Genomic DNA, 22,452 nt, shown 5'->3' with positions numbered 1-22,452 from the left:
AGCGGTCCGAAATTACTTCGGGCAGCTTCGGAGAATCGAGAAAGAGGGCATGCGTCAGTTTGCCTTTGTCGTCTTTCCGAAACTCCACGAGCTCCCGTACGCGTATCTAGCATGTTGAGTGTGCACCCGACGGTGCTTTTTTGGCATCACTGCCGATAAAGAACCTAGTGTGATCCTTTCCTTCTTGCTCTTGTAAACTCAATTATGCCCGATCTAGCCACACTGCTCTAATGATAATCACTCCCATAAGGTGCAAAGTCTATCCTGTACCTCATCCGTGGCATGTATCGTGTGCCGTTTTCCCCTCAAACGGCAGGAATTAAGTGACATACATATGTACTTATAAACTATTGTGAACTCGGAACTGTGTAATCCAACACGGTAAATGTGGTAGACCGTGTAGAATGACGGCAGTACAATACAGAATAGAGGAAATGTATTAAGTTTATAACTTCGTAAAATAATCATGGAAGATATTCATGACAAATTTTTCTATGTGTACAGTTCTTCTTTAGATACAAGAATACAAATTAAAATGTAAGATTTAATTGTAAGTGAGTTAAATACAATAAACGTTAGTATCAGCTGGTATCAGGTTATCATAATAAATTTTCTATGACGTATCTTGCCAATGAAAACAAGTTGATGAATGAGAACCATTAAATATGAAATAATCCGATTATAATATCTAATTCGGATAAAGAACAGACAGTATTTAATTGAAAAATATGTCGCTATACAAGTTCTGTCAAATAAATTAATGCATAAATACTTTCCATTGTAAATTATCTTAATATAATATATTGCGTTTATTCTAGAGGAACTTTAGAAGGCAAAAGACAACGGCCTGAATATGACAAGCTACTTATTGACCCTATGTTAAAATACTCTGGTCTATATGGAGTCAATGGAGGACGTGGAGACTTGGTAGCTTCTTTACAAGTGTGGGCTGGTGGAAGACCGCTTGCTTTACCTGTTCACACAGCTTACAAACATTTTATATCACGTTGGAAGTATGTATAATTTTAAATTATATATTAATATAACGTACAAGCATTGTATATTTGAAGAATAATATTATCTAGTTAACATATTCTAATGAATGCATATAACTCTAATCCAAGTATACTTAGAGATACACATATTGTATTTTTCCACTAGTTAAGAAAAACTAAAAACTAAATATTGATAAATTATTAATTCTCTGACCAAAAGTAGCGTCATTTGACTTTTCTCAACAAAAATGCCAAATACGAATTAATATTGTATTTTATTTAATTCTTTTAGTTGGAATCAATGGGTGATTCTTCCTATTTCGTATTCCGATTTACCACGAGATGCTCAATTGTGCATAAGCTTGTATGATTGTGCTGGACCTGGTAGGCGATTAACAGTCGGTGGTACAACAATATCTTTATTTGGTAAACATGGAGTCCTTCGTCAAGGAATGTTAGATCTTAGGGTATGGCCCGGAGTGGAAGCAGATGGTAGCGTACTTACTAGTACTCCGGGAAAGACTAGAGATCATGGAAAAGAACAGATGCAAAGATTAGCAAAGCTTGTCAAAAAACACAGAAATGGTCAGATGAATAAAGTTGATTGGTTGGATAGATTAACATTCAGAGAAATCGAATTAATTAATGAAAGAGAGAAAAGGGCATCCGAATATTTATATTTAATGATCGAGTTTCCAGAAGTTACTATGGATGGAATACCGGTATTAAGAATTCCACATCGTTTTTCTAGTTGATGAAATTTTCATAAAATTATATATGCCGTATCGCGTGCATTTTCATTTACTCTGTCCTGTATTTTTATTGTATTAATGCACATTTTTTTTACCGTAGTACTCCATAGTATATTATGAAAAGGATGGAGATGAAGTTGTTCAACACAGATCACAACCGGATGTTGTAACTCTTCCTGATTATGAAATTTTACAAGTACGATAAATCATTATATTTTTTTCATAGAATTCACAAAATAATAATAAATTGATTCTGCATTACTTGATAGTAATATCTATTATAAACATAACTGTAACAAAATGCATTCACGACACTTGATTATTTAACAAATATATCGTTTTATTTATTTCATGGATATGTATATATTTTGATTATTAGGAAAATCTTGTAGAGGCAAAGCATCACAAATTAGCTCGAAGTTTACGCAGTGGAGATCATACGCGAGAATTAAAACCAACTTCAAGTGTACGCGATGCTTTGAATATAATATTAAGTTACCCGCCGACGACAGCACTTTCTACCGAGGAGCAGGACTTAATTTGGAAATACAGGTTTTATTTGTCAAGTCAAAAGAAAGCTTTAACAAAGTTTGTAAAATGCGTGAACTGGAAAGTTGCTGGAGAAGAGCGACAAGCGTTAGAAATGTTAGCATTATGGGCACCGCCTGACCCCGAAGATGCATTGGAATTACTTGGTCCAGCGTTCACACATCCAGCTGTCAGAAGATACGCTATAACTCGACTTAATCAAGCACCTGATGACGACTTAATGTTATACTTATTACAGTTAGTGCAAGCTTTAAAATATGAAGATTTTGAGAGTATTAAAGGAGCGCATCATATATTAATGAAGGGTAAAGAATCAGAGAAAGTTGAGAAATTAGATAGAGATATACAGATCAATGATTCTTCGTCCACATCTGTAACAAACGTAAGTAATTTTATAATCGAAAAAATTGAATTTTTGACTTACTACAGTAGACATAATTTGCAGTCTAGTGAACCTGAAAGTGGGCAATTCTCGACGAATCAAGATACTCTTATGGATTTAGCATCTTTTCTGATCACTCGTGCGTGTCAAAATACCACGTTAGCTAACTACTTCTATTGGTATCTTTCCATCGAATGCGAGGATCAAAATGACCCAGCCATAAGTGCAAAACAAGACACACGCGTAAAAGAAATGTATATTACTGTGATGGCAATGTTTTCAACAATGTTAGCACAAGGAAATGCTATTTGGCAGAAAAGAAGAGCATTTCTTTTACGTCAAAAGATATTCATTGACCAATTAGTAGCACTTGTGAAAGTAGTCGCAAGAGAAAGTGGAAATCGTAAAAAAAAGACTGACAGGCTCAGAGCATTATTGGCAGATCCGGATCCGGCATTCAAAATTAATTTTTCTAACTTCGAACCAATACCTTTCCCTTTAGACCCAGAAATTTGCATTAAAGGAATTATTCCAGAAAAGTATAAATGATTTTTATTGTATACAATTAAAGAATATTTATGCTTCGTACGTTTAATATTTGTGAAACAATTATTGCTTTTAGGGCAAGTCTCTTTAAATCGGCTCTTATGCCATCCAAATTAACATTTATGATGACAGACAACAGTGAATACATTGCAATTTTTAAGCATGGTGATGACCTAAGACAAGATCAATTAATTTTACAAACGATAGCGCTTATGGATAAGTTATTAAGAAGAGAAAACTTAGATTTAAAACTCACGCCTTACAGGTAAATGTTTCTCGAACGATCTATGTAATGTATTATTTGATTTAAAATGTAAATTAATTTATTTCTAGGGTACTTGCAACAAGTACTAGACATGGCTTCTTACAATTCATCGAATCTACAACAGTTGCAGAAGTTCTGGCTAGCGAGGGTTCCATATTAAGTTTTTTTCGAAAACATCACCCATCTGAGAATGGTCCTTATGGCGTTGTACCTGAAGTTATGGACACCTATGTTCGAAGCTGCGGTAAGAATATATCAGAGCAAACAATTGGTATTAATATAATTACATAAAACATGAATTTTCAGCTGGCTACTGCATTATTACATATGTTCTCGGCGTTGGTGATCGACATTTAGACAATTTGCTCCTGACAACATCAGGTTCGTTTCATTGCAAACTTTCAAATTATTTAAACTGTGAAATAAATATAACACTATCGACGTGAAAAAGATAAAAAGAGCTTAATTAAAATCAATAATATTTACATTACAGGCAAACTCTTCCACATAGACTTCGGTTATATTCTAGGCAGAGATCCAAAGCCACTGCCGCCCCCAATGAAGTTGAGCAAAGAAATGGTTGAAGCTATGGGAGGCGTAGGATCGGAACATTATCATGAATTTCGAAAACAGTGTTACACCGCATTTCTGCATTTACGCAGGCATGCAAATTTAATGCTAAATCTATTTTCATTAATGGTGGATGCTAGTGTACCAGATATAGCACTAGAGCCGGATAAAGCTGTAAAAAAAGTTCAAGATAAACTGCGATTGGATTTGAGCGACGAAGAAGCAGTACATTATGTACACAATCTTTTGGATTTATCGGTAACAGCTGTAATGGCAGCATTAGTAGAACAACTACACAAATTTGCACAGTATTGGCGGAAATAAAACTGAATCAATCGAAATAATAATCACGAAGACTGTGTTCCTTTTTAAATATTACAAATATTATTATATTGTATATATAAATGGCCATACGTCAATAAATGTAACATAATTTATTGTATTTTGAGATTATTTTAGGTAATAAATCTTTGATAATAACAAATGATTGTACTTCTTCTTATGTGTTTGTAAACTGCGTACAAAATTTTTGTTAGTAATTAATGCCATACGATTTAATTAATCAAGAAAATCTAAGATATATGACGTATGTAAACGATATTTTTTAACAATCTTCTTAAAATACAGTTTACATGGAAGATATTCTAAATACAAATTTTTCGTACATATTTATTTGAAAATTTCTTAGTTATGAAAACAGACTAAAAGAAGATTAAATGTTATTATTTTACAGATAATAGTTTATTGTAATGGGAAACTTTTAAATAATAAAACCAAAAACATTCATTGTACATACATATAATTTGTTACGTAAATATTCATATATTTATATTATCTCTCAGTTACAATCGTGTATGTGGTGCACACTGTAGAAATAAAAAGATAATTGTGTTAGTGATGAAAATATCAAATTGTTATTGATATAAGAACGCAGCAATGCTAATTTATGCAGTATCACTTTATGTCACTTAGATTTGAATTACTTCAATGAAGCATCACACATATCCCAACTTACGATTGTATCAGAAAGGTTTTATAGAAAATGTAACTATATTTTCCCCATCTCACAGTATTATATACTATTTATAGGTACAGACAATTTTGTAGTGTAACTCTTTCTAGTGAAAGATATATATGCATGTATATTAATGTAGGTACATATATGAACATATATACATGCATAAATATATGTATCAATTGAATTGAAAGAGCAATTAAAAAATATTAATAATTCAGTCCATCTTAGAATATTGATCTGGTTGAAACAAAACATTTTACCAACTTTGTATTTTCCTTTTAGTGCGACATTAATAACTTTTTCTCTCCCCTCTCCCCCCCTCCCCTCCCCTATCCCACAATAACATAATACATAATATATACACACGTGAACGTGATTGAAAACGCCACGAGAAATAAAAACAGATTTATTTTTGATAACATGAGTTTATAAAGAATATAATATAATCATTTCTATTAGGATATGTTGGCAAATCCGTCTTGTTTGAGATTTATAAGATATATTTAAGAATCATTAAAATGTAATTTCATTCATTCTTGTACAAATTTATTCACTCGCGTAGTATGCAATATTTAGATTAATTTAATTTAACAGAAATTAAGTTATATTGTTTACAATTCTTAAAATATTTTATTTAAAAATCACTCTCTGTAAGAGCATAAACTTATCTCAAACACGATAGATTCCCTAATAAATCGTTTTTATCCTTTACACTTCAACACACAGATTACACATCATTATATTTGAAATAATAGGCTTCTTTATTTCTCATAATGTAAACTACTACCTACGAAGTAAACGCTGTATGTCTAATAACACGATCCTTGATCCGCTCAATCACTTGCATCTGTGATTAATTGCAACATTAAAAAATTTCTATCAGCAGATAGCTTATTGAGCGAAAGAAAAGGATTGTGAAAAAACTTATCTGAAAAATTAAGTCTTCAAATGATAGCCCAAAAAGTCTTTACTTGTATTTTACAAATATTTTGAGGCGTGTATTACTGGTACTTTATTGAAGATACATTGTGCATTTATTTTTATACAATCACTCGAGCTGATGTTCTTCGGGTGTCAGACGAAAAATCGCTCGTTACGACTCGACACTACGGAGTAGTAGTAAAGTCTTATAACTCTGATCATTTTTAATAAGAACTACGACAAAGTATAAATATTTTACAGTCGTTTTATATTTACTCGTTTGGCACGGCTGCAAAATGAATTATTAAAATCACGAACGTATTTTCGATGCGATAATTACAAAATAAAACAAGTAATCGATAGATCTTACCACTACTCCAATGATCCATAACGAAATTTTACAATATACACATTGCATGTGCAAAGTAATTAAAAATGCATAGTAGTAATGAATTTGTTACATGCCGAAATGTTAACGTGTTCAGCTTAGAGATCGAAAAAAAAAACTTCGAATGTATTATATTGAAATGGTGATACTATTTCAATACATTAAATAATTAGATCATAGTGTCTTTGTAATAAAACCATATTTCTTCTTTGTAATTACATTGCTTACGTACCGATTTCTATTTACGGATTATATCCGTTGTCGATATATATACATATACACGCATTGCGTTACATGCGTGTATTTGTGTGGGTGTGTGTATATATATGTATATACACACACTTATATATATATATATATATATATGTATATATATATTTATTTATTTATTCATAGAGATATAAATTATAATAAGAATCTAATTTTAATCTTATATCTAGTCACTTATCATCTTAATATTATATTTACACTTGAAAATAGATTCGAGTTTATCAATCAATGGCTGTAATGTCTATGAAAACAAGGACTCTCCTTATAGCACAATGCTATTTCCTATCATAATGTATTACCTTTCTGTAGGCCTGGTGGCTGGTACAGAACTTTCTACAAGATCATGCCTTTCTATTGGTGAATTCTCCAATGTATAATCAACCGGGTATCTTTCTGTATATGTTGGAGTAGCTTCTCCTTGTTGCCTTAATTTTAATTCATCCGATTGTTCCTGATAAAAACTTTGCGAAGCCTCAATATTCTGTGAGGATTGCTCTGTTTTTTCTGCAGAATAGTAACTTTGACTTGCTTCACTTTCTGGTCTGTGATCGTAATAACTAGGAGAAACATTATGACTGGAGTAACTCGGCGTAGCTTCTTCCGGAGTAAAATAACTCTGGCTTGCTTCTTGCGGGTTACCCTCGTAATAACTCGGAGTGACCTCTTGAGGATCCTCACCCAGCCTAGAATTTGTTTCCTGACCTACTGATTCATAATAACTTGCTGTTACTTCTTGGTGATGGGCATAATAACTAGAAGGTTCATTTCTATGATCTGTGCTTTCAGTAACAAAATTCTGGGAGGGTGTATCTTCTAGGCCAGGCATCGAGATTGGCACTTCATAAGAAGTAGATACATTCTGTTCCTCGAAACTAGAAGTTGGTACAGAATCCACGTGAGTTGATGAAATGTCTGGATTTAAATTATACGAAGATGTAGGTATATCAGGTATTCCATTGTCATGGATACTTATGTGCTCTCCACTAGATGACGCAATATTTAATTCTGCGCAAGGTGGAATCTCACAAGATGATGTACTTATTGCACTTTCTTGATCTGGATCTCTTTCTTGATTCTCTGGAGTTTCTGGAACATAAGACGAACTGGCTGTTTCGTCTTCGTTAAGCCCAGAATTATTTGTAGAAACTGAGGATGTACCAATACCGTCAGCACCAATGTCATTAGACTGAGACGGCATGTTCCCTTCTTGACTAATTTCAGTGTCTGTCTCTAGATTTTCTGAAATATTTTCTGCTTTACCAACTTCGTAGCTTTGCGTGGGAAAGGTTTGGTCGTCTATTGCTTCGTCCACGGTCGATCTCTCCTCTTGACTTTGCAAAAGTTCGTTAAAAGACTGCGTAGGCGCGTTTGTGCTTGCTTCTGCAGAAGTTTCGTACGATTGAGAAGCTTCGTTAATTTTTGAATGTTCAAACGATTGACTTGGTGGCTCTGTAACAATTGCTTCTTCGTCTGTTTCCATGGTTTCGTACGTTATTGATTGCGAAGGCTCTCTCGAATTTTCTGATTTTGTAGCAGATTGACTAGGCAAATCTGTAGAATCGGTAGTCACTGCTATACCAAATTGTTCGTACGACTGTGACGGCGTTTCATGATTAGTCTCTGAATTCGTTTCTTCAAAATGTAATTCTAAATTTCTTTGAACCGAATCTGATTCTCCCTGAGACGACGGTTCGTCTCTTTGGCAGTCTTCTTTTATTGTACTCGCAGCATGAATATTAGACTCGATAACTTCATCTACATCCATACTCTGCCCATCTAAACGGTTCAACGATTCTGAAGGTAAAATTTGCGCTGTCTCTTGAGCAATTTCTACTTCGTTCGACGTTGCAGCCTGTTCTTCGGATTCAGGAGAGGGAACTTTATTATTAGATTGTTCGTTCAAATTCAATTCTTTAAATTTTTCTATATGTTTTGATGGTTGCGAACTATCCATATTTATTTCATTCGAATCCGAAACCTCGAAGCTCGTATGTTCTACAGGTGACATTTTTCCACTGGATTCAGATGTAACTAAAGCAGTTTCATCTATTATCGATACATTGTTCGTCGTCGACTCGTCTGGTTGTTCCGCAATTTGCACATGTTCTATACTATCGTTATTACTAACTTCTTCACTTTGACTACCCACTACAACATTGGAACTATCTTCTTCAACAATTGTTTCTTGTAAGACCATCACTTCTGATTTAGTGGGTATTTCTTGAGAAGAGATCTCTTCCTGCAAAGATATTACTGTGTCTTGGTCTTCGCTTAAAATAGAAGATTCATTCGTTGATACAATAGGTTCTTGAGAAGATACAGGAACGTCGTGAGATACTATCATGTCTGATGTTACAGTAATATCTTGCGATTGTATACTTTCTGTAGAAACAGGCGATTTCGAAACAAGCATCTCGGAAACAGGTACATCTACAAAAGTTTGTTCTGTTGTCATCGATGATTCTATGGTAGAAGCAAATTGCACATTTTCAGTATAAGTATCATCTATTATAGGCATTGAAGGAGTAGTTTGAACTTGCGAACCTTGTAAAACCATATTGTTCGGTATTGAAACTGAATATGACACACTAGGCATTGAAATAGCATCATTTTGTACATTCTGGGTATCTGCAGCGATGTTACTTTCCAAATTCGGTAACACTAGGTACTGAGTACTTGCAGGAATTTCTGTTGGAGTGATTTCCGCTGTACTCGGACTTTCCATGATTTCTCCAATATCTGGCATAGAGTTACCAGGGATCTGAATCTGTGCTTCTCCGGTTGAAATGTAAGAAATGTTAGGATTTGTGATCGTTATTGGTAATTCGAGAGAAGACGGAATAGTTGCTACAGTAGAAGTTGGAGTTGATTCTGACTGTATTGGTAAATTACTAGGCACCTCTAGTGGAGTCATTATAGGTTGATTTAGAGTCAATGATGTTTCAAGTACAGAGGCAGATGATATTGGCTCGGTGGGAGGGATGATAGTCGATTGTAAAATAGTCTGATTAATCAAACTCGTTTGAGTTAAACCAGTAGTCATTACACATCCTGGTGGATTATCCGATAAACTAATTTCTTGTTGGAAATCTGTATTAGCCAGAGCAGCTGCTAGAATATCTTGATTTGATGTTTGTATTACTTCTGAAGTAGGGAAACTTTCTGATATAATTGTCTGAGTGGGTTCTGTAACGCTAGATTGTATACTTGGCAATACACCACTGTCAAATTGTAGAACAATGTTGTCTAATGTGCCTGCTTCTCCCAATGAACTGGGATCTATGTACAAAGTTCTTGTGCCATCTGGATTTTGCGTAGTGCCTTCTAATGACATAAGAGTATTATTATCGAGTGGCTGTATCTGTCCCTGTTCGTCGATAGTTACTAAAACGTAAGTTTGCGTCCCGTCGCTGCTTTCTGTCGGTAAAGCCATTATTTGCGGTTGTGTTGCTATTTTTGGTTCTTCTATTTTTTCTATTTCACTACCTTTCTCAATATTATACTTTTCTACTTTAAGTTGTTCTTTCTGCACAGTTTCAGCAACTACGCTTTCTACTTTTAATTTTCTATCAGGCTCAATAGGTTCGAGCGGAGGAAGTGATAAATGTGTAGAAAGATTTGCATTTACATTGGTTGTAGTTGCCGAATTCATTGCGATATTTAATAAATTTTTCTGCTGTTGGGTAGTTTTATTTATTATGTGACCCTTTGTAGTAGTTTTTATGTTTGTAGCACTACCGATTGCTTGCTTTTGCTCAGTCATTGTCTTAGACATACTTGGCACACTTGTTAGTGTTGATTGTTTCGTGTGAATACTTTGTACAGTCGTGATTGCAGGTTCTTGTACTTTCTGAACAAATATTTTTTGTTGCGTTTTTGCTTGCCGTGAACCACGAGGCACAATTACTTTCTGTATAGACGACGAAGATACAGCTTTTCCTTTGTGTTGAATCTGTGGATTAATACCTATTGCCTGTTGCGTACTGCCTTGAGATGAAATATTTTGCTGTACAACTGTTTGTTTCATTACTCTCTTTCCTTGCTGCCCAGTCTTTTGTGCAGGTGCAGTATTCGGTAATACTACTGTATTACTTGCAGCCTTTAGTTGTCCAGATCTTCCTTGCGAAGACATTGAAGCTTTTTGCGATTTTTGTAACATAGGTAATTGCACCTTTTGTTGTACAGATTGATAATGTACCTTGCTGCCTTTGGATGGACTTTTTGCCGCAATAGCTTTTACTTGTTGCCCGGTTATTGGCGTCAATACAGTAGCTTTAGTACTTACGATACCTTGAGGACTCAAAATTGTTTTTGTACTAATAGCTTGAGATATAGGAGTTAAAATAGCTTTCGAAGTACCTAAGTTCTGTGGAGATAAAATGGTTGTACCTTTTGTAACTAAAGTTTTTGACCCAATAATAGTTTTTCCGCTCAAAGCAGAAGCGCTTATTGGGGTGTAAATTCCACCTTTTGTAAGAATTCCTTGAGATAAGGTTCCCAACAGAGCCGTCTTGGCAATCGGTCCTGAAATTGGAGTCAGTACCCCCTTTGATGCTATTATACTTTGTGTATTAATAATCTTATGGCCAGTAGGAAGCTTAGATGTTGTCGGTGAAACACCATCCCCTTTTGGAGCAATTATTGTTTTTGAATTTATAATACCCTGTGGACTAATAGGGCAAAGTACTTGACCTTTACTTGTCATAATTCTTTGAACTTTACCACCTAATGATTTGGAAATATTTAAAGGTAACATTTTGGTTTGACCAGATTGCGCTGACGTTAATATAACAACTTTGCCCCCTTGTTGAACTATTTGTGTATTTCCAGTACTTTTACCAGACGGTATAGCAATCTTTTGTTGCGTGCCAGTTTTCCCCTGAACACTATAACGTAATTGCTGTCCTCCAGATGTTTGAACAACGACATATTTACCTGGTGTTCCCTTCTGTGTCAATAGAGGAGGAACTTTGCTTGTTGCTGGCGCATTTTGAAATTTCAAACCTTTTACGCCACCGGTAAGTGGCGGTACCAACGTTTTTATACTCGTAATTGTTGGTTTTGCTTTACTTTTATTTTTCAAAATTGCAGGAGTACCGCTTTTTTTCTTCGTAGGCGATAGTTCGCTTGTACTTTCGTTCAATTTAAAATGAGCCTGAGTAGGTGTCACTATTTGCGTGGTGGGTGTAAAAGACAAAGTTGCTGGTATCGTACTAGATGCAGGTATAATAGAGGATATAACAACAGGCATTTGTTCGATGCTTTCGGGAGTTAAAACATCTTCGCTCAAGACAAATGGCATTGAATTTATATCAAGTTCCATGTCTGCCAGGCTCTGAGAACTTTGTTGAATATATTTCTCAGTTGTAGTTGTCGCAGTAGCAGTTTTTGACGTTTTTACATTTAACTGTTCGTTTTGTGCTTCCATCATTGCGGCTGTTTCTGCTTCCTCGGCCTTCAATACTTGTAATTTTTTAGTCAAAGACAGATGAGGTGATGTAACCTTTTGACCAGTTTTCATTTTGGTGTTTGGCGAAAGAGATTCAATTTTCATTATCTTTGTCTTTGGACTACCTTTCTGATCACCTTTTTTCATATTATCTGTTTCTAGTTTATGCTTCACTCCTTTCTGTGGTAATTTATCCAGTAACTTTGATTTCAAAATCTGCATAGGTTCGGTTAACGTAACATTTTCAATTATTCGTGGCATTTCACGTTTTTTCACTGGTACTGTAACATCAGATGATGGCGACGGTGTGGACGTAGATATTCTTGAAGATTCGTCTACCTTTTGTATGTCTAAGCTAATAGATTTAGAGCTGTCCTCGGCGGTAGGGTATTGCGTTAGTGACTTGGACATAATGCCAAATTCAGTCGATGACGATGCGAGCTGATCAACGTTTTGTAATATACTATCATCCACTTTTGTGTCAATTTCAAGATTCTGATCAACTATGACTTCTATACCTTCAAAATTGCTCACGACTGTAACTTGAGAATTATTTTCCTGAGCTTGACTGTTATGAATGGTTTCTAACTTTTTACTTAAATCATCGTCAGTTTTTACATCTTGGGTTGTCACTGGTAAAATATTTATATCCTTTTCGTTTTCAAGTTTCTTTTTTACTGGTTTTTTAATTTTCTTTCCTTTCCCAATAATTTCTTGATCGTCTACAATACCTTTTTTCTTATCCATGTGTAGAGTTTTCAAAAAAGCTTCTTGGAACGTATTTGTCGTCTTTTCTTCTGAAAATGATTCTTTATCTTTCTTTACTTTAGCACCCGTTTCTGGTGTAAATTTTCCTTTGTACCGTGTTTCCATAGATGATTTTTTTGGAATTTGTGGTTCATTTACTACACTTGGTGCTTCTTTGGATACTTGTTCTGAATTTTCCAATTTAAGTTCTTGTTCTTGGTTATCGGATGTTTCCGCTTCTACATTATGAATTTCCTGATTTATTTCTACAGTCTCTTTCATAACTTCTTCTTCATTCTCTTCTTTTGGCGTATCATTCACAATTTCTTCATTTACTACATTCTGTTCAAGTATTTCTGAAGGAAGATCTTCTTCTTGTTTCAAAGAAGTAACTGTTTCCGAGTCTGTGTTAGTTTTAATTGTTTCAATATTTGAGTCTTTCACTTTTTCTTGCCCACTATCTAATTCAGACTCTACGGTACTTTTATTGGTGGAAACATCAGTGTCAAAAAAATCAATTTGCGATAGCTCGAATTTTTTTATTTGAGATTTTTTAGGCGGTAGCATATCGACAGGTTTTAGGGTATCTGATTGTTGAGGAGATACTTCCTTCTCTGGTGAAAGTTCCAACCGAAGTGTATTTGATGATTCCACTTTTACATCTTCTAATTCTACTTGATGAATACTGCTCAAAGGTAATGTATGATCAGTTTCCATTTCATCATCTTTTGTTTCGTCAAATTCAGGTGTTACAATTTCACTTTGAGAAATATTTTCTGTTATTGACGTTCCCGTATCCCTAGAAACTATACACGTTTTAGATTCTTTCGGAGAATTGCTTTTCTTTGAAGATACTTGCAATTTTTCAGAACTCTCGATGGTAGGTGGATTGTCGCTTAATTCTTTATCTACCTCTATTATCATTTGATTTTTGCACGAATTATTTTCAGTTGAATCATCCTTTAATTTTATACTAGAAACATTAACATTATTCTCTGATGCATCCAATACATTACAAGAAATTTCCAACTCTTTTTGTTGTTCAAGCTCACTATCCTCATTTATTTTTTTGTCAATTCCTGATAACTTTTTATTCCTCCTCGATTTATTTTTTATTTTTTCGGAACTCGTTTCTTCACTTTCAGATTGACTTTCATCAGTTTTATGTATTTTTTGATCCACATCTTGTAGGTATATACTAGTCTCTAAATATTTTTTATTCGGTTTACGTTTTCTGCCGCTGCTCGAACGTTCACTGTCAGATTCAGAAGTCCTCCTGTCTGCCTCAAATGTTTCAAACACTTTTTTAGTGTACTTATTATCCTTTATTCTTGGACTTTCGTTTCCGCTAGTATTTCCACTAGTACTAGTACGAACTTTTTCTGATTTTCTTGGCCTACCTCTGCGCTTTCGAACTTGTGGAGTAATCTTTAATTCATCGTTATTTAATAAAATACTCGTGGAGTCAGAATTAGGAGCTTGATCTTGATCTAGCATATCTATATCTGAATTTTCACTCTGTTCAGGAAGCGTGTCAGCAGACTCGGAAACAGTTTCATCCTCTGTTTCTGTTGTACACTGTTCGGATAAAATATCTTCAGTTTCTTTTGAAGGCTTCTGTTTGATAGGTTCTGTACTATCATCGGTAACTGTATCGTTAGGTTCTACTTGTTTATTATCAGTAGACACACTTTGCGTATCCAATTTTTTATTTACTGTTAATTCTTTATCAATATTTGCTGCTCGGGTATCTTGTATATCAGAAGTTTTTGGAACATTTACAGCGTTTTTATGTTCACCCTCAACCTTCTCAACCACCTCGAATATTTCAACAATTTCGGATTTTGCATCACCATCACCATCACCATCACCAGAACCAGATTTTTGTACATCCGATGATATTTTTGCAAATTTATTTTTTTCTTTTGTTTGTTCAACTTCATTGTTCGTTTGTTTGTCTTCATCGCTCAAAGATACTTGTGTGTCTAACTTTACAAACTCTTGTGGTTTAACATGAATATCGTCCGTTTTATTACTTCCTGCATCTTTTTCTTGTTCCGTTTTCAAAGCTTGACTCATTTCAAATTCTTTTATAATTTCTTTCTTCTGATGAAACGCACGTGCTTTTTTCCTTACAGGGGGTATAGATGGCTCCTCTTCGTGAAAATCAAAACAAGATAATAACGACTTTTTATCATCATTGTTTGATGCTTTGATTTTACTTTCATTATCAGCACTGAAAATTGCCTTCTCTTTTTGTGATTTGTTAGTAGATTCGTTAACATCAACATCATCCGTTTTCACGTCTTTCTCTTCTAGTGATTTTTTATCAGGAAGATTTGATTGCAAACTTTTTGGTGTATTAATGCTATCACTCATAGAGTCCTCCATTAAATCAATTGATGTTAATTTTTCAGTTTCTTTAAGTAATTTTTCGGTTTCTGCGATAATTTCAGTGGTATCTGATATTGTATTGTCCTTTTGATTAGATTCTTCTGATTTCTCAAGATCAAATTGACTTTTTGTCGATAAACTATTATCACTCTGAATTAGACTAATTTCTTCATCTGATTCATCCTCCCAGTCCGCCAATATAGTATCACGAATTTTAGGATCCGTTTTCTTCTTTTTAGCAACTTTCTCATTTTGTTTAGATTGTTTTCTTTTGTTAGATTCGCTACGAGTTTTACTTCTGTTTAACTGAACTTTTTCTTTTTTGACGTATTTTCTTTTAGGGGTATCTACATCCGAGTGTCTGCCTCTATATTGAGAATAAGTTTTTACTTTTGATTTTGACATTGGCGAGCCGCCAGACGTATGACTTTTTATATGACAAATGATAACGTTAACGCGGGAAGAAGTGAAATTGCACAAATGACAGGGATATTGTGGAGAACCAGAACTATTTGGCGTAGACGGTAAGCTACTAGGCTGATGACGAATTCGAACTTCATGATCGCTTTCTTTTAAAAACCGTGGGTGTGTTATTTTTCGTACGACTTCGATACTGTCGCTTCTTCTAAGAAGATCCTCGCGATTTCGTTTCTTTTTAGTAACTTTTTTATCCCCGAACAGAGCCGATATGTTCGGTTTCTCTTCCGGAGAAAATTTATCGTGACTTAATATATCTGGATCACCTCCAGTTAACTTTTCAGCCATTTCAACATCTCCAGGAAATTTATCCATGTACCTAGAGCCATCTCTACTTTTGTTTCTGTATTTATCTGCAAGCAGTGACATTATAAAATATACGATTATATTTAATACATATTTTTAAATTAAACATATTTTTTTTAAATCTAAAATCATAAAAAATGTGCATCTTAAATCATTTGCATGTAAAAAGTATACCTAGTCCTTTCCTGATGAAATCATCTTTTTGAGTGCAATTGTACTTATAAATCTGATGATAATTCTTGACAAATTCGCTGAAAACAATGAAAATTGTTATACAAATGTTATAATGCTATACAAATAGTAAATTGCTTACTATGTATCCTCTTGAAAGAATTTTACAGCAGCTATCAAAGGTTTCTTTTTAAATTCTTCTTGAATATCTTCAGGTAAGTTATGAAATCCAGTAACTTGTCCTGGCCACCAACAAGCTCCAAGCTTTACCCATACAACATCTCCATCCAAGTAACTGATCTCTGTTTGTTCGCACATCTTAAAAAGATATTTGGTTCTATCTTTTCACAATATTAGCATCGAAAAACAAAACAGATCTTTCGTTTCACATTTGTCTTTTAACGAGCACCTTTAATGTTAACTGCTTCTATTTATAATATTACGAAACAAATACTCTATACATCAAAATATAGTCTTAACATACGCTGCGACGCTATGTGTTTTTATTTCATTGAAAAATTAATACGATTATTATACGAAACTGTATTAAAGAAATGATTTTTCTAAATTTCTGCGCACATTGTAATTATTATTCTTTCATTTTATAGTTCGTCGAGCTTAAAATACATGTACCGATATTAAAACACTTTTTTAGTAGCTGCATGCATATTTTCATTAACTGGCGTAAGCACGAATACTTAATGTAATTTCTGTCAAACCCTTTGAAGATATTCACCAAGTTTTAATTAATATACGTTCTCCTAGATTTATGAATTGCACCGTAAACATTCTTCACAAAATATTTTTTCTAATCACATTATGCGTAACATGTGTCCTTAAAACCGTATGAGAAAAATAGTGCGTTAGTAAATAGTCGTTGTTTTTATGTTGTTATCTTAAGACAGAATAGCAACTATCCGTGCTACACATTGAGCACAAATATATATATATATATATATATATATGTATATACGTATATATATATTTTTTTTAAAACAGCCAGTTAATTTGCACGAACACTGTCCGACTTTTCAAAATACAAGAAATTGTTCGCCCATATGCACGGGTATACGTAAAAATGGAATCGGTGGTATATTCGCGGGAAACCAGGAGCGAGCGTCGGTCTCCTCGTCGCGCACCGCTTCGTTGTTCCTGGACTCGATGCCGACGTTGTCCACAAGAGCCACGTCGGGCATCTTAGCCCGCGAATTCCGTGATTGGATGCTCCGCACACAGATGCACAGTTGTGAACTTTGCGGTACTCCCGGCTGTTTGTTAGAACGACGCCGCAATAGAGTCGGTGCACCTCCAGAATTGGCGAGCGTCCCAGGAAAAGAACAAGTTTCTCTTTTCACCTCGCCTTTTATCACCCATTCACTATACACTAGGAGTCTTTGCGACACCTCGATCGCCGACCACGCGACGTTGCTGCGCGCACATACAACCGCGAAAAGTGCAAGCCAACCCCGAACGCAATCGACACATTCAACACTCTACGTCGCTTGTACGACGTACGTGCATGTTCAGTTTCCCGACGTGCAACGGGGCTCCGTACGGTGGATGGATGGATGTGTAGATGGATACTTCCTTCTCTCTCGTTGATCGAGATTCTCGATCCGGCAGGGCTGCCAACTATCGCCCGTTAATAACCTTTCGCGATGCTCATGTTATTTCGATAATTTTACAAATTTTATAATTAACCGTCGGCACTTTTGTTGGACCGCCGTAAAAACGATAGAACCAATCGAACGTAATTCCTTACGAGCAATATTCTGTCAACGATCAACAAAAAATATAAAAACAATTATAAAATAAAAGGTTATAAGGATCAAAATATTACGCCTACAACTTACCATACGTTTCGCGGTTTGTCTTTTTAAAACGGTTATTAGGAACCCTATGCATGTATAATTTTTGATGGAAAAGTTTAATAGTCATGTTCAGTTTGTCATGCACTTGCAATAGTACAGAATGTAATACTATTATTATATACGATGTAATAAATAATGTACGACATGACACGATAAGCAAGATATTAAATGTAAACTATATTTATACATTTATTTATTTATTTACGTAAGTTATTCTTGCTTGTTGTAAGGAATTGTTTCGTGGGGTAATGGAAGATACAATTAATTACAGTGTACATACACAAAATTATAAAACGCGGTACATAATAATTGTAACGTTTCTTTCTTTTTTTATAACAACAGTACGATGTAAAGTAAAAATGGAATCGTAGAACAATACAATATAAAATCAAATTGAATAACGAAATTATGTTAATCCAACGTTGTTCAAACTGGAATCTACGAATCATAGGGGGCCCCGCGAGTTGTATTGTTAGCAGAACAATTATATTATTACGAGAAATAAGAAAAGTGTTTTCTTGTAATGTTTTTATTTTTATTAAAGGGATTTTTTAACCTAGACCACTAAACAATAGATCGTTTCTTTATGAATGTTCTCCTCAAGTACTATTAATTGTAGCTTTTTCAAAATTTGCATTCTTACTTCCACACGCTTTAAAAACAATTTTTCACGAAGAAATATCAACTCATTTTGAAAATTAGTTCTTCAAATGTTGACGGATTTTTTAAATACTATTCAATACAAAAAATGTATGAAATAAATTCTGCTTATTTTTTGTCGTACTTATTTGTATGCATTATTAGTGAACAACATACGAAAAGTTTAAATGAAAAAATATGAAACTTTAAATACAATAAAAATCGTTAAAATATCAATACATTATTTTAACGCATTGATTGCCATACTAGTTGCCCATGTCTAAAGATGCCTTCAACATTAGTTTAAATTATAGTGCGAAACATAGAAATATTTGATAGAATTAAAATCTTTTATCGAAAGGATTCTTGGACAGGCGAAGTTTTAGAAATACTATATTAATCGATATATTCAGGTTTCCCACATTTATCGATTTTCAAAAAGTAAAGATGTTTGCACAAATAAAAGTTTAGATATCCGATTAAGAAAAGACCATATTTTCACAATTTCAACAAACGTATAATGTTAACAGTTTTCCAGTACTTACGCAACGTCGTATATTTGTTAAAATACGTTAAATGTTTAATTACATTTAATTATGAATTATTTTGTTTCGACTGCCACATTAATTAGTAATATACAGATTCTTATTCTAATTTAAATCTTAAAATAAGTTCCATAAGAAAATGATCGTGTATACAAGACAATTACAAATGTGTGCGTATAAAAAAATAGCTTTGAAACATAATATGACGATTGATGTTCATATTTCTTCTTCAACAGTTGGACCTAGTGTGTCACCGGGCGGTTAAGCATAATATTGATAATATTTTCCGCCAGGAGCGCTGACGTTTTGCAACAACGTTTACCATTCGTTTCCGGTTTATATCGTAGTTGAACGACGTTCTTCATTTTTCGTTATATATACCTTTCCACGTAATAAGTATATACACGCGTAAGTAGCATGCATCGCGTTAAAACATTTTCTGTTTGTTATACGATACAGTAGCGAGGGGCACGATAAATATTACGAGTCTTGAGGCAGTAACAATACCGGAAGTCCTGTAGTTTCGTTATCAATACGTATATTCACAGTTCACAGAAATGGCGACCGCTGTTCCGTCAAGATTCGCGGTGCTCAGCATCGAAGACGATGAATGTAAGCCGAAAAAAACTCAGAAGAACGTTCCCACCGGAAAGGTAAATCAAAAAGCTAAAAACGACAAATCGAAGCAACAGCAGCAGCCGAAGAAGGATGACAAGAAAAAACAAAACAAGGTATTATGTGTGTAGTCCTTGTTGTTTTTTGTTGTTTTTGATTAGCCGGAAAACGTCACAGTACTTACTTACAAATCCAGTGGCGGGAATGTTATGTAGTACAAATCGCTAATTTTAATTCTTGATAGTCGCGGTAAATGTCAATCATTTTCCGATGTTAAAAACCGAATTCTATAACGTTTTTTAAACGTTGAAGGATTTACCGTGACGGTAAACATACATTCTCGAAGTATTTGTTAAATAATATTTTTATTTTGCTTTTTACAACATTAATTTATAATCGTTTTTTTCGTTTACAGGGGAAAAAGAAAAAGACCAACAATAATAATGAAAATCAACAGTGGGAACAATGGAAACAAAAAGATACAATGGTAATATATAAATTAATTCTTTTAATTTTACCAAATTTATTTGGCAGAAGCTTTGTAAATGATTTTGTTCCTTAATAAAATTGTAATTTTTATATTGGATATTTATGCAATGACACCCCAGAATTGTCTATAATAAGGACAGCACAGGCTTGACTAATAAGAGTGAAAATTGTAGCTTTGTTTCAAATATAAATTGTTAAGTCTAAGGTTTTGTTTCAGTAGTGACATATTTATATGTGTTGTGTGTTATCACGTCCAATTGTGATTTCCTTAAGGCTGTAGAGGAAACGTTTGAGCAAGAGTTACACGAAGCCATCTTACTGTCAAAGCTGGCTTACGAAGAACAACTAGTAAATGCGTCAAAGTCAGACAAAGAGCAAGACATCAATAAGAAATCAGGAAAAAAATCAAAAAAGGCCACTATGTCGTTGGAGGAATTCAACAATATGGGAGGAAACACCATTCAAAATACAGTTATACCTTCCGATTGTGGAGATGTTAAAGCAAAAGGTAATATTTATTTATCGTTGCAAATTATCGATAAATAAAATGCACGAAATGAAGTAATGTGATAGGTAATTAATGAAAATTTTTCAGATGTGGACGCAGAATTTTTTGATAGGGTTGAAAAGGAAACAAAAAACGAAATAACAAAGGGAAAGGAAAAAGATATGTTAAAAGCAAGGCTAAAAAAAATAGACGATGATATCACGTCTGCTCAGCTAAAAGTAGAAGTGGAAAAACGGGATGAAATTATACATCAATTAAGGACTCATGTTGAGAGCTTAAAAGAAGAATTGACACAAGTCAAAGAGAGAAATAAAAAGCTTTATCAAATATTATCCCATGGAGAAAGTAAGCCGATATTGCTTTATTAATAATAGGGAGGCGCGGGTACCTGAAATATCGGGATACCCGTCCACCTCTAATTAATAATAATAATACCGTTGTAAATATAATCTATAGCGTTGCTTCTACCTTTTAGTGAAGGATAAAGCATCAGTATTAGCAGAAGTAGCAAAATTACAAGAAATACGCGATGAATTAACATCGGAGGTAATATCTTTGCATGCGCAATTGGAACAAGAAAGATCTAAAACACGTACTACTACTGCAGATGTCAAACCATCTAAACAAACGGTAAGAATTTTTTCAGAATTAAATTGACCGTCTGTATAATTTTTGACGTGCAATCGTTTAATAATGAAGACAAATGTTTATTTTTTTAGAACAAGAAGAGACCAGTTAGCGAAAATGCCTAAGTTACAAAATAATTTTGTTGAACGTAAAATACTGAAACATTGTGATCTATAAAGCTTAATTTACTGCTATTGATTATTCTATTAATCAGTTAACAGTCTCAAGGCTGATGCGTAATTATTCAAACTCAAGATCTCATGGCAATGTATCTCATATTCGACTTTTAAATGCAATTATCAATTTTTTTAAGTAAACATTTTTTAGATGTGAAAGTTTGTTTAATACAAACATAGCCATGTTCATATTTTTCTAAACTGTGCATTTCCGTTTTCAAGGATATTACTTTCCTTTATATCTAAACTCTTCTGCGCCATAATCATTTGATCTATACAAATGAGTTTTGCAGTAAAATTTAGATATAAAACTTCTGCAATATTACGTCCAACATAAAAATTTGGTAATGTGTATACCGCGTACGCGGTATTATTATCGGTATCATTATCTTCCAAATTTTGTGAGAACGTACATCAGTGAGTACAATACACATTATCTCAAATATTTTGTAATAAAAATATTCTACAGTATACTTGTTGACGTTAATAATTTCCTTAATATTCTGTTAAATCGTTTAGTAGAATTAATATATTTTGAAAAATCTATTATATATTTTAGCAGTAACGATGTTTTGTCGCGTAAAGAACATTTGTAGAAGTTAAATATCGAAAGAAGGCGATCGAGTATGTCCTTCTATGAGACTGAAACAGAACTATATACATTACAGAAACAAAATTTCAGGTCCTAATTAAATGTAAGCCATATTTATATACAAACTGTCGTGAATGTATCAAAATAAATAATGAAATAAATATATATTTTCATAAAATATTTCGACATT

The 22,452-nt window shown here is 33.8% G+C and overlaps 3 protein-coding genes across 7 annotated transcripts; 2 read left to right on the top strand and 1 right to left on the bottom strand.

The window, feature by feature from the left end:
* Positions 1 to 244: 244 nt before the first annotated feature.
* LOC122403474 (phosphatidylinositol 3-kinase catalytic subunit type 3) lies at positions 245 to 4,464 on the top strand. 2 transcript variants are annotated; one of them, XM_043407011.1, is made up of 10 exons: positions 246 to 537; positions 819 to 1,013; positions 1,288 to 1,717; positions 1,848 to 1,943; positions 2,127 to 2,678; positions 2,742 to 3,217; positions 3,301 to 3,489; positions 3,558 to 3,733; positions 3,796 to 3,870; positions 3,983 to 4,464. In XM_043407011.1, the coding sequence occupies exons 1-10, from the start codon at positions 467 to 469 to the stop codon at positions 4,381 to 4,383; spliced, it is 2,661 nt and encodes an 886-aa protein (XP_043262946.1). In that variant the 5' UTR covers positions 246 to 466; the 3' UTR covers positions 4,384 to 4,464. The 2 variants fall into 2 exon arrangements, with proteins under 2 accessions (XP_043262944.1, XP_043262946.1); XM_043407009.1 differs by having other exon boundaries at positions 245 to 537; positions 2,127 to 3,217.
* Positions 4,465 to 4,923: 459 nt separating this feature from the next.
* On the bottom strand, positions 4,924 to 17,840 carry LOC122403473 (uncharacterized threonine-rich GPI-anchored glycoprotein PJ4664.02-like). Of its 2 annotated transcripts, XM_043407008.1 has the most exons (4): positions 16,343 to 17,840; positions 16,204 to 16,280; positions 9,201 to 16,076; positions 4,924 to 9,119 (listed from the first exon to the last, which is right to left on the bottom strand). In XM_043407008.1, the coding sequence occupies exons 1-4, from the start codon at positions 16,516 to 16,518 to the stop codon at positions 6,952 to 6,954; spliced, it is 9,297 nt and encodes a 3,098-aa protein (XP_043262943.1). In that variant the 5' UTR covers positions 16,519 to 17,840; the 3' UTR covers positions 4,924 to 6,951. The 2 variants fall into 2 exon arrangements, with proteins under 2 accessions (XP_043262943.1, XP_043262942.1); XM_043407007.1 differs by having other exon boundaries at positions 4,924 to 16,076.
* A 1,721-nt stretch (positions 17,841 to 19,561) lies between these two features.
* On the top strand, positions 19,562 to 22,346 carry LOC122403485 (G kinase-anchoring protein 1-like). Of its 3 annotated transcripts, XM_043407025.1 has the most exons (7): positions 19,562 to 19,663; positions 19,804 to 19,986; positions 20,286 to 20,357; positions 20,633 to 20,867; positions 20,955 to 21,212; positions 21,343 to 21,497; positions 21,587 to 22,346. In XM_043407025.1, exons 2-7 carry the CDS (start codon positions 19,813 to 19,815, stop codon positions 21,617 to 21,619), a joined length of 927 nt encoding a protein of 308 aa, XP_043262960.1. In that variant the 5' UTR covers positions 19,562 to 19,663; positions 19,804 to 19,812; the 3' UTR covers positions 21,620 to 22,346. The 3 variants fall into 3 exon arrangements, with proteins under 3 accessions (XP_043262960.1, XP_043262962.1, XP_043262961.1); XM_043407027.1 differs by lacking the exon at positions 19,562 to 19,663 and having other exon boundaries at positions 19,853 to 19,986; positions 20,580 to 20,867; XM_043407026.1 differs by lacking the exon at positions 19,562 to 19,663 and having other exon boundaries at positions 19,853 to 19,986; positions 20,577 to 20,867.
* The last annotated feature ends 106 nt before the right edge of the window (positions 22,347 to 22,452 follow it).

Source organism: Colletes gigas, unplaced genomic scaffold, assembly GCF_013123115.1.
Source record: "Colletes gigas isolate AHSC1104 unplaced genomic scaffold, ASM1312311v1 Colletes_gigas_Sc00055, whole genome shotgun sequence".
Classification (NCBI taxonomy): domain Eukaryota; kingdom Metazoa; phylum Arthropoda; class Insecta; order Hymenoptera; family Colletidae; genus Colletes; species Colletes gigas.
Note: the sequence above shows the minus strand (reverse complement) of the source record. Positions and strands in the feature narration are given on the sequence as shown.

What these genes read in the sequence shown, in the direction of transcription:
- LOC122403474 (XM_043407009.1), top strand. Translation starts at nt 467, where the DNA reads ATGGAAGATATTCATGACAAATTTTTCTATGTGTACAGTTCTTCTTTA. An exon ending in ACAAGAATACAAATTAAAAT is followed by an intron (nt 538 to 818) that starts GTAAGATTTAAT and finishes CGTTTATTCTAG; the next exon opens with AGGAACTTTAGAAGGCAAAA. An exon ending in TTACTATGGATGGAATACCG is followed by an intron (nt 1,718 to 1,847) that starts GTATTAAGAATT and finishes TTTTTACCGTAG; the next exon opens with TACTCCATAGTATATTATGA.
- LOC122403473 (XM_043407007.1), bottom strand. Translation starts at nt 16,518, where the DNA reads ATGTGCGAACAAACAGAGATCAGTTACTTGGATGGAGATGTTGTATGG. An exon ending in TTCTTTCAAGAGGATACATA is followed by an intron (nt 16,281 to 16,342) that starts GTAAGCAATTTA and finishes CATTGTTTTCAG; the next exon opens with CGAATTTGTCAAGAATTATC. An exon ending in TTTCATCAGGAAAGGACTAG is followed by an intron (nt 16,077 to 16,203) that starts GTATACTTTTTA and finishes CACTGCTTGCAG; the next exon opens with ATAAATACAGAAACAAAAGT.
- LOC122403485 (XM_043407025.1), top strand. Translation starts at nt 19,813, where the DNA reads ATGGCGACCGCTGTTCCGTCAAGATTCGCGGTGCTCAGCATCGAAGAC. An exon ending in TGGAGATGTTAAAGCAAAAG is followed by an intron (nt 20,868 to 20,954) that starts GTAATATTTATT and finishes AAAATTTTTCAG; the next exon opens with ATGTGGACGCAGAATTTTTT. An exon ending in AATATTATCCCATGGAGAAA is followed by an intron (nt 21,213 to 21,342) that starts GTAAGCCGATAT and finishes TCTACCTTTTAG; the next exon opens with TGAAGGATAAAGCATCAGTA.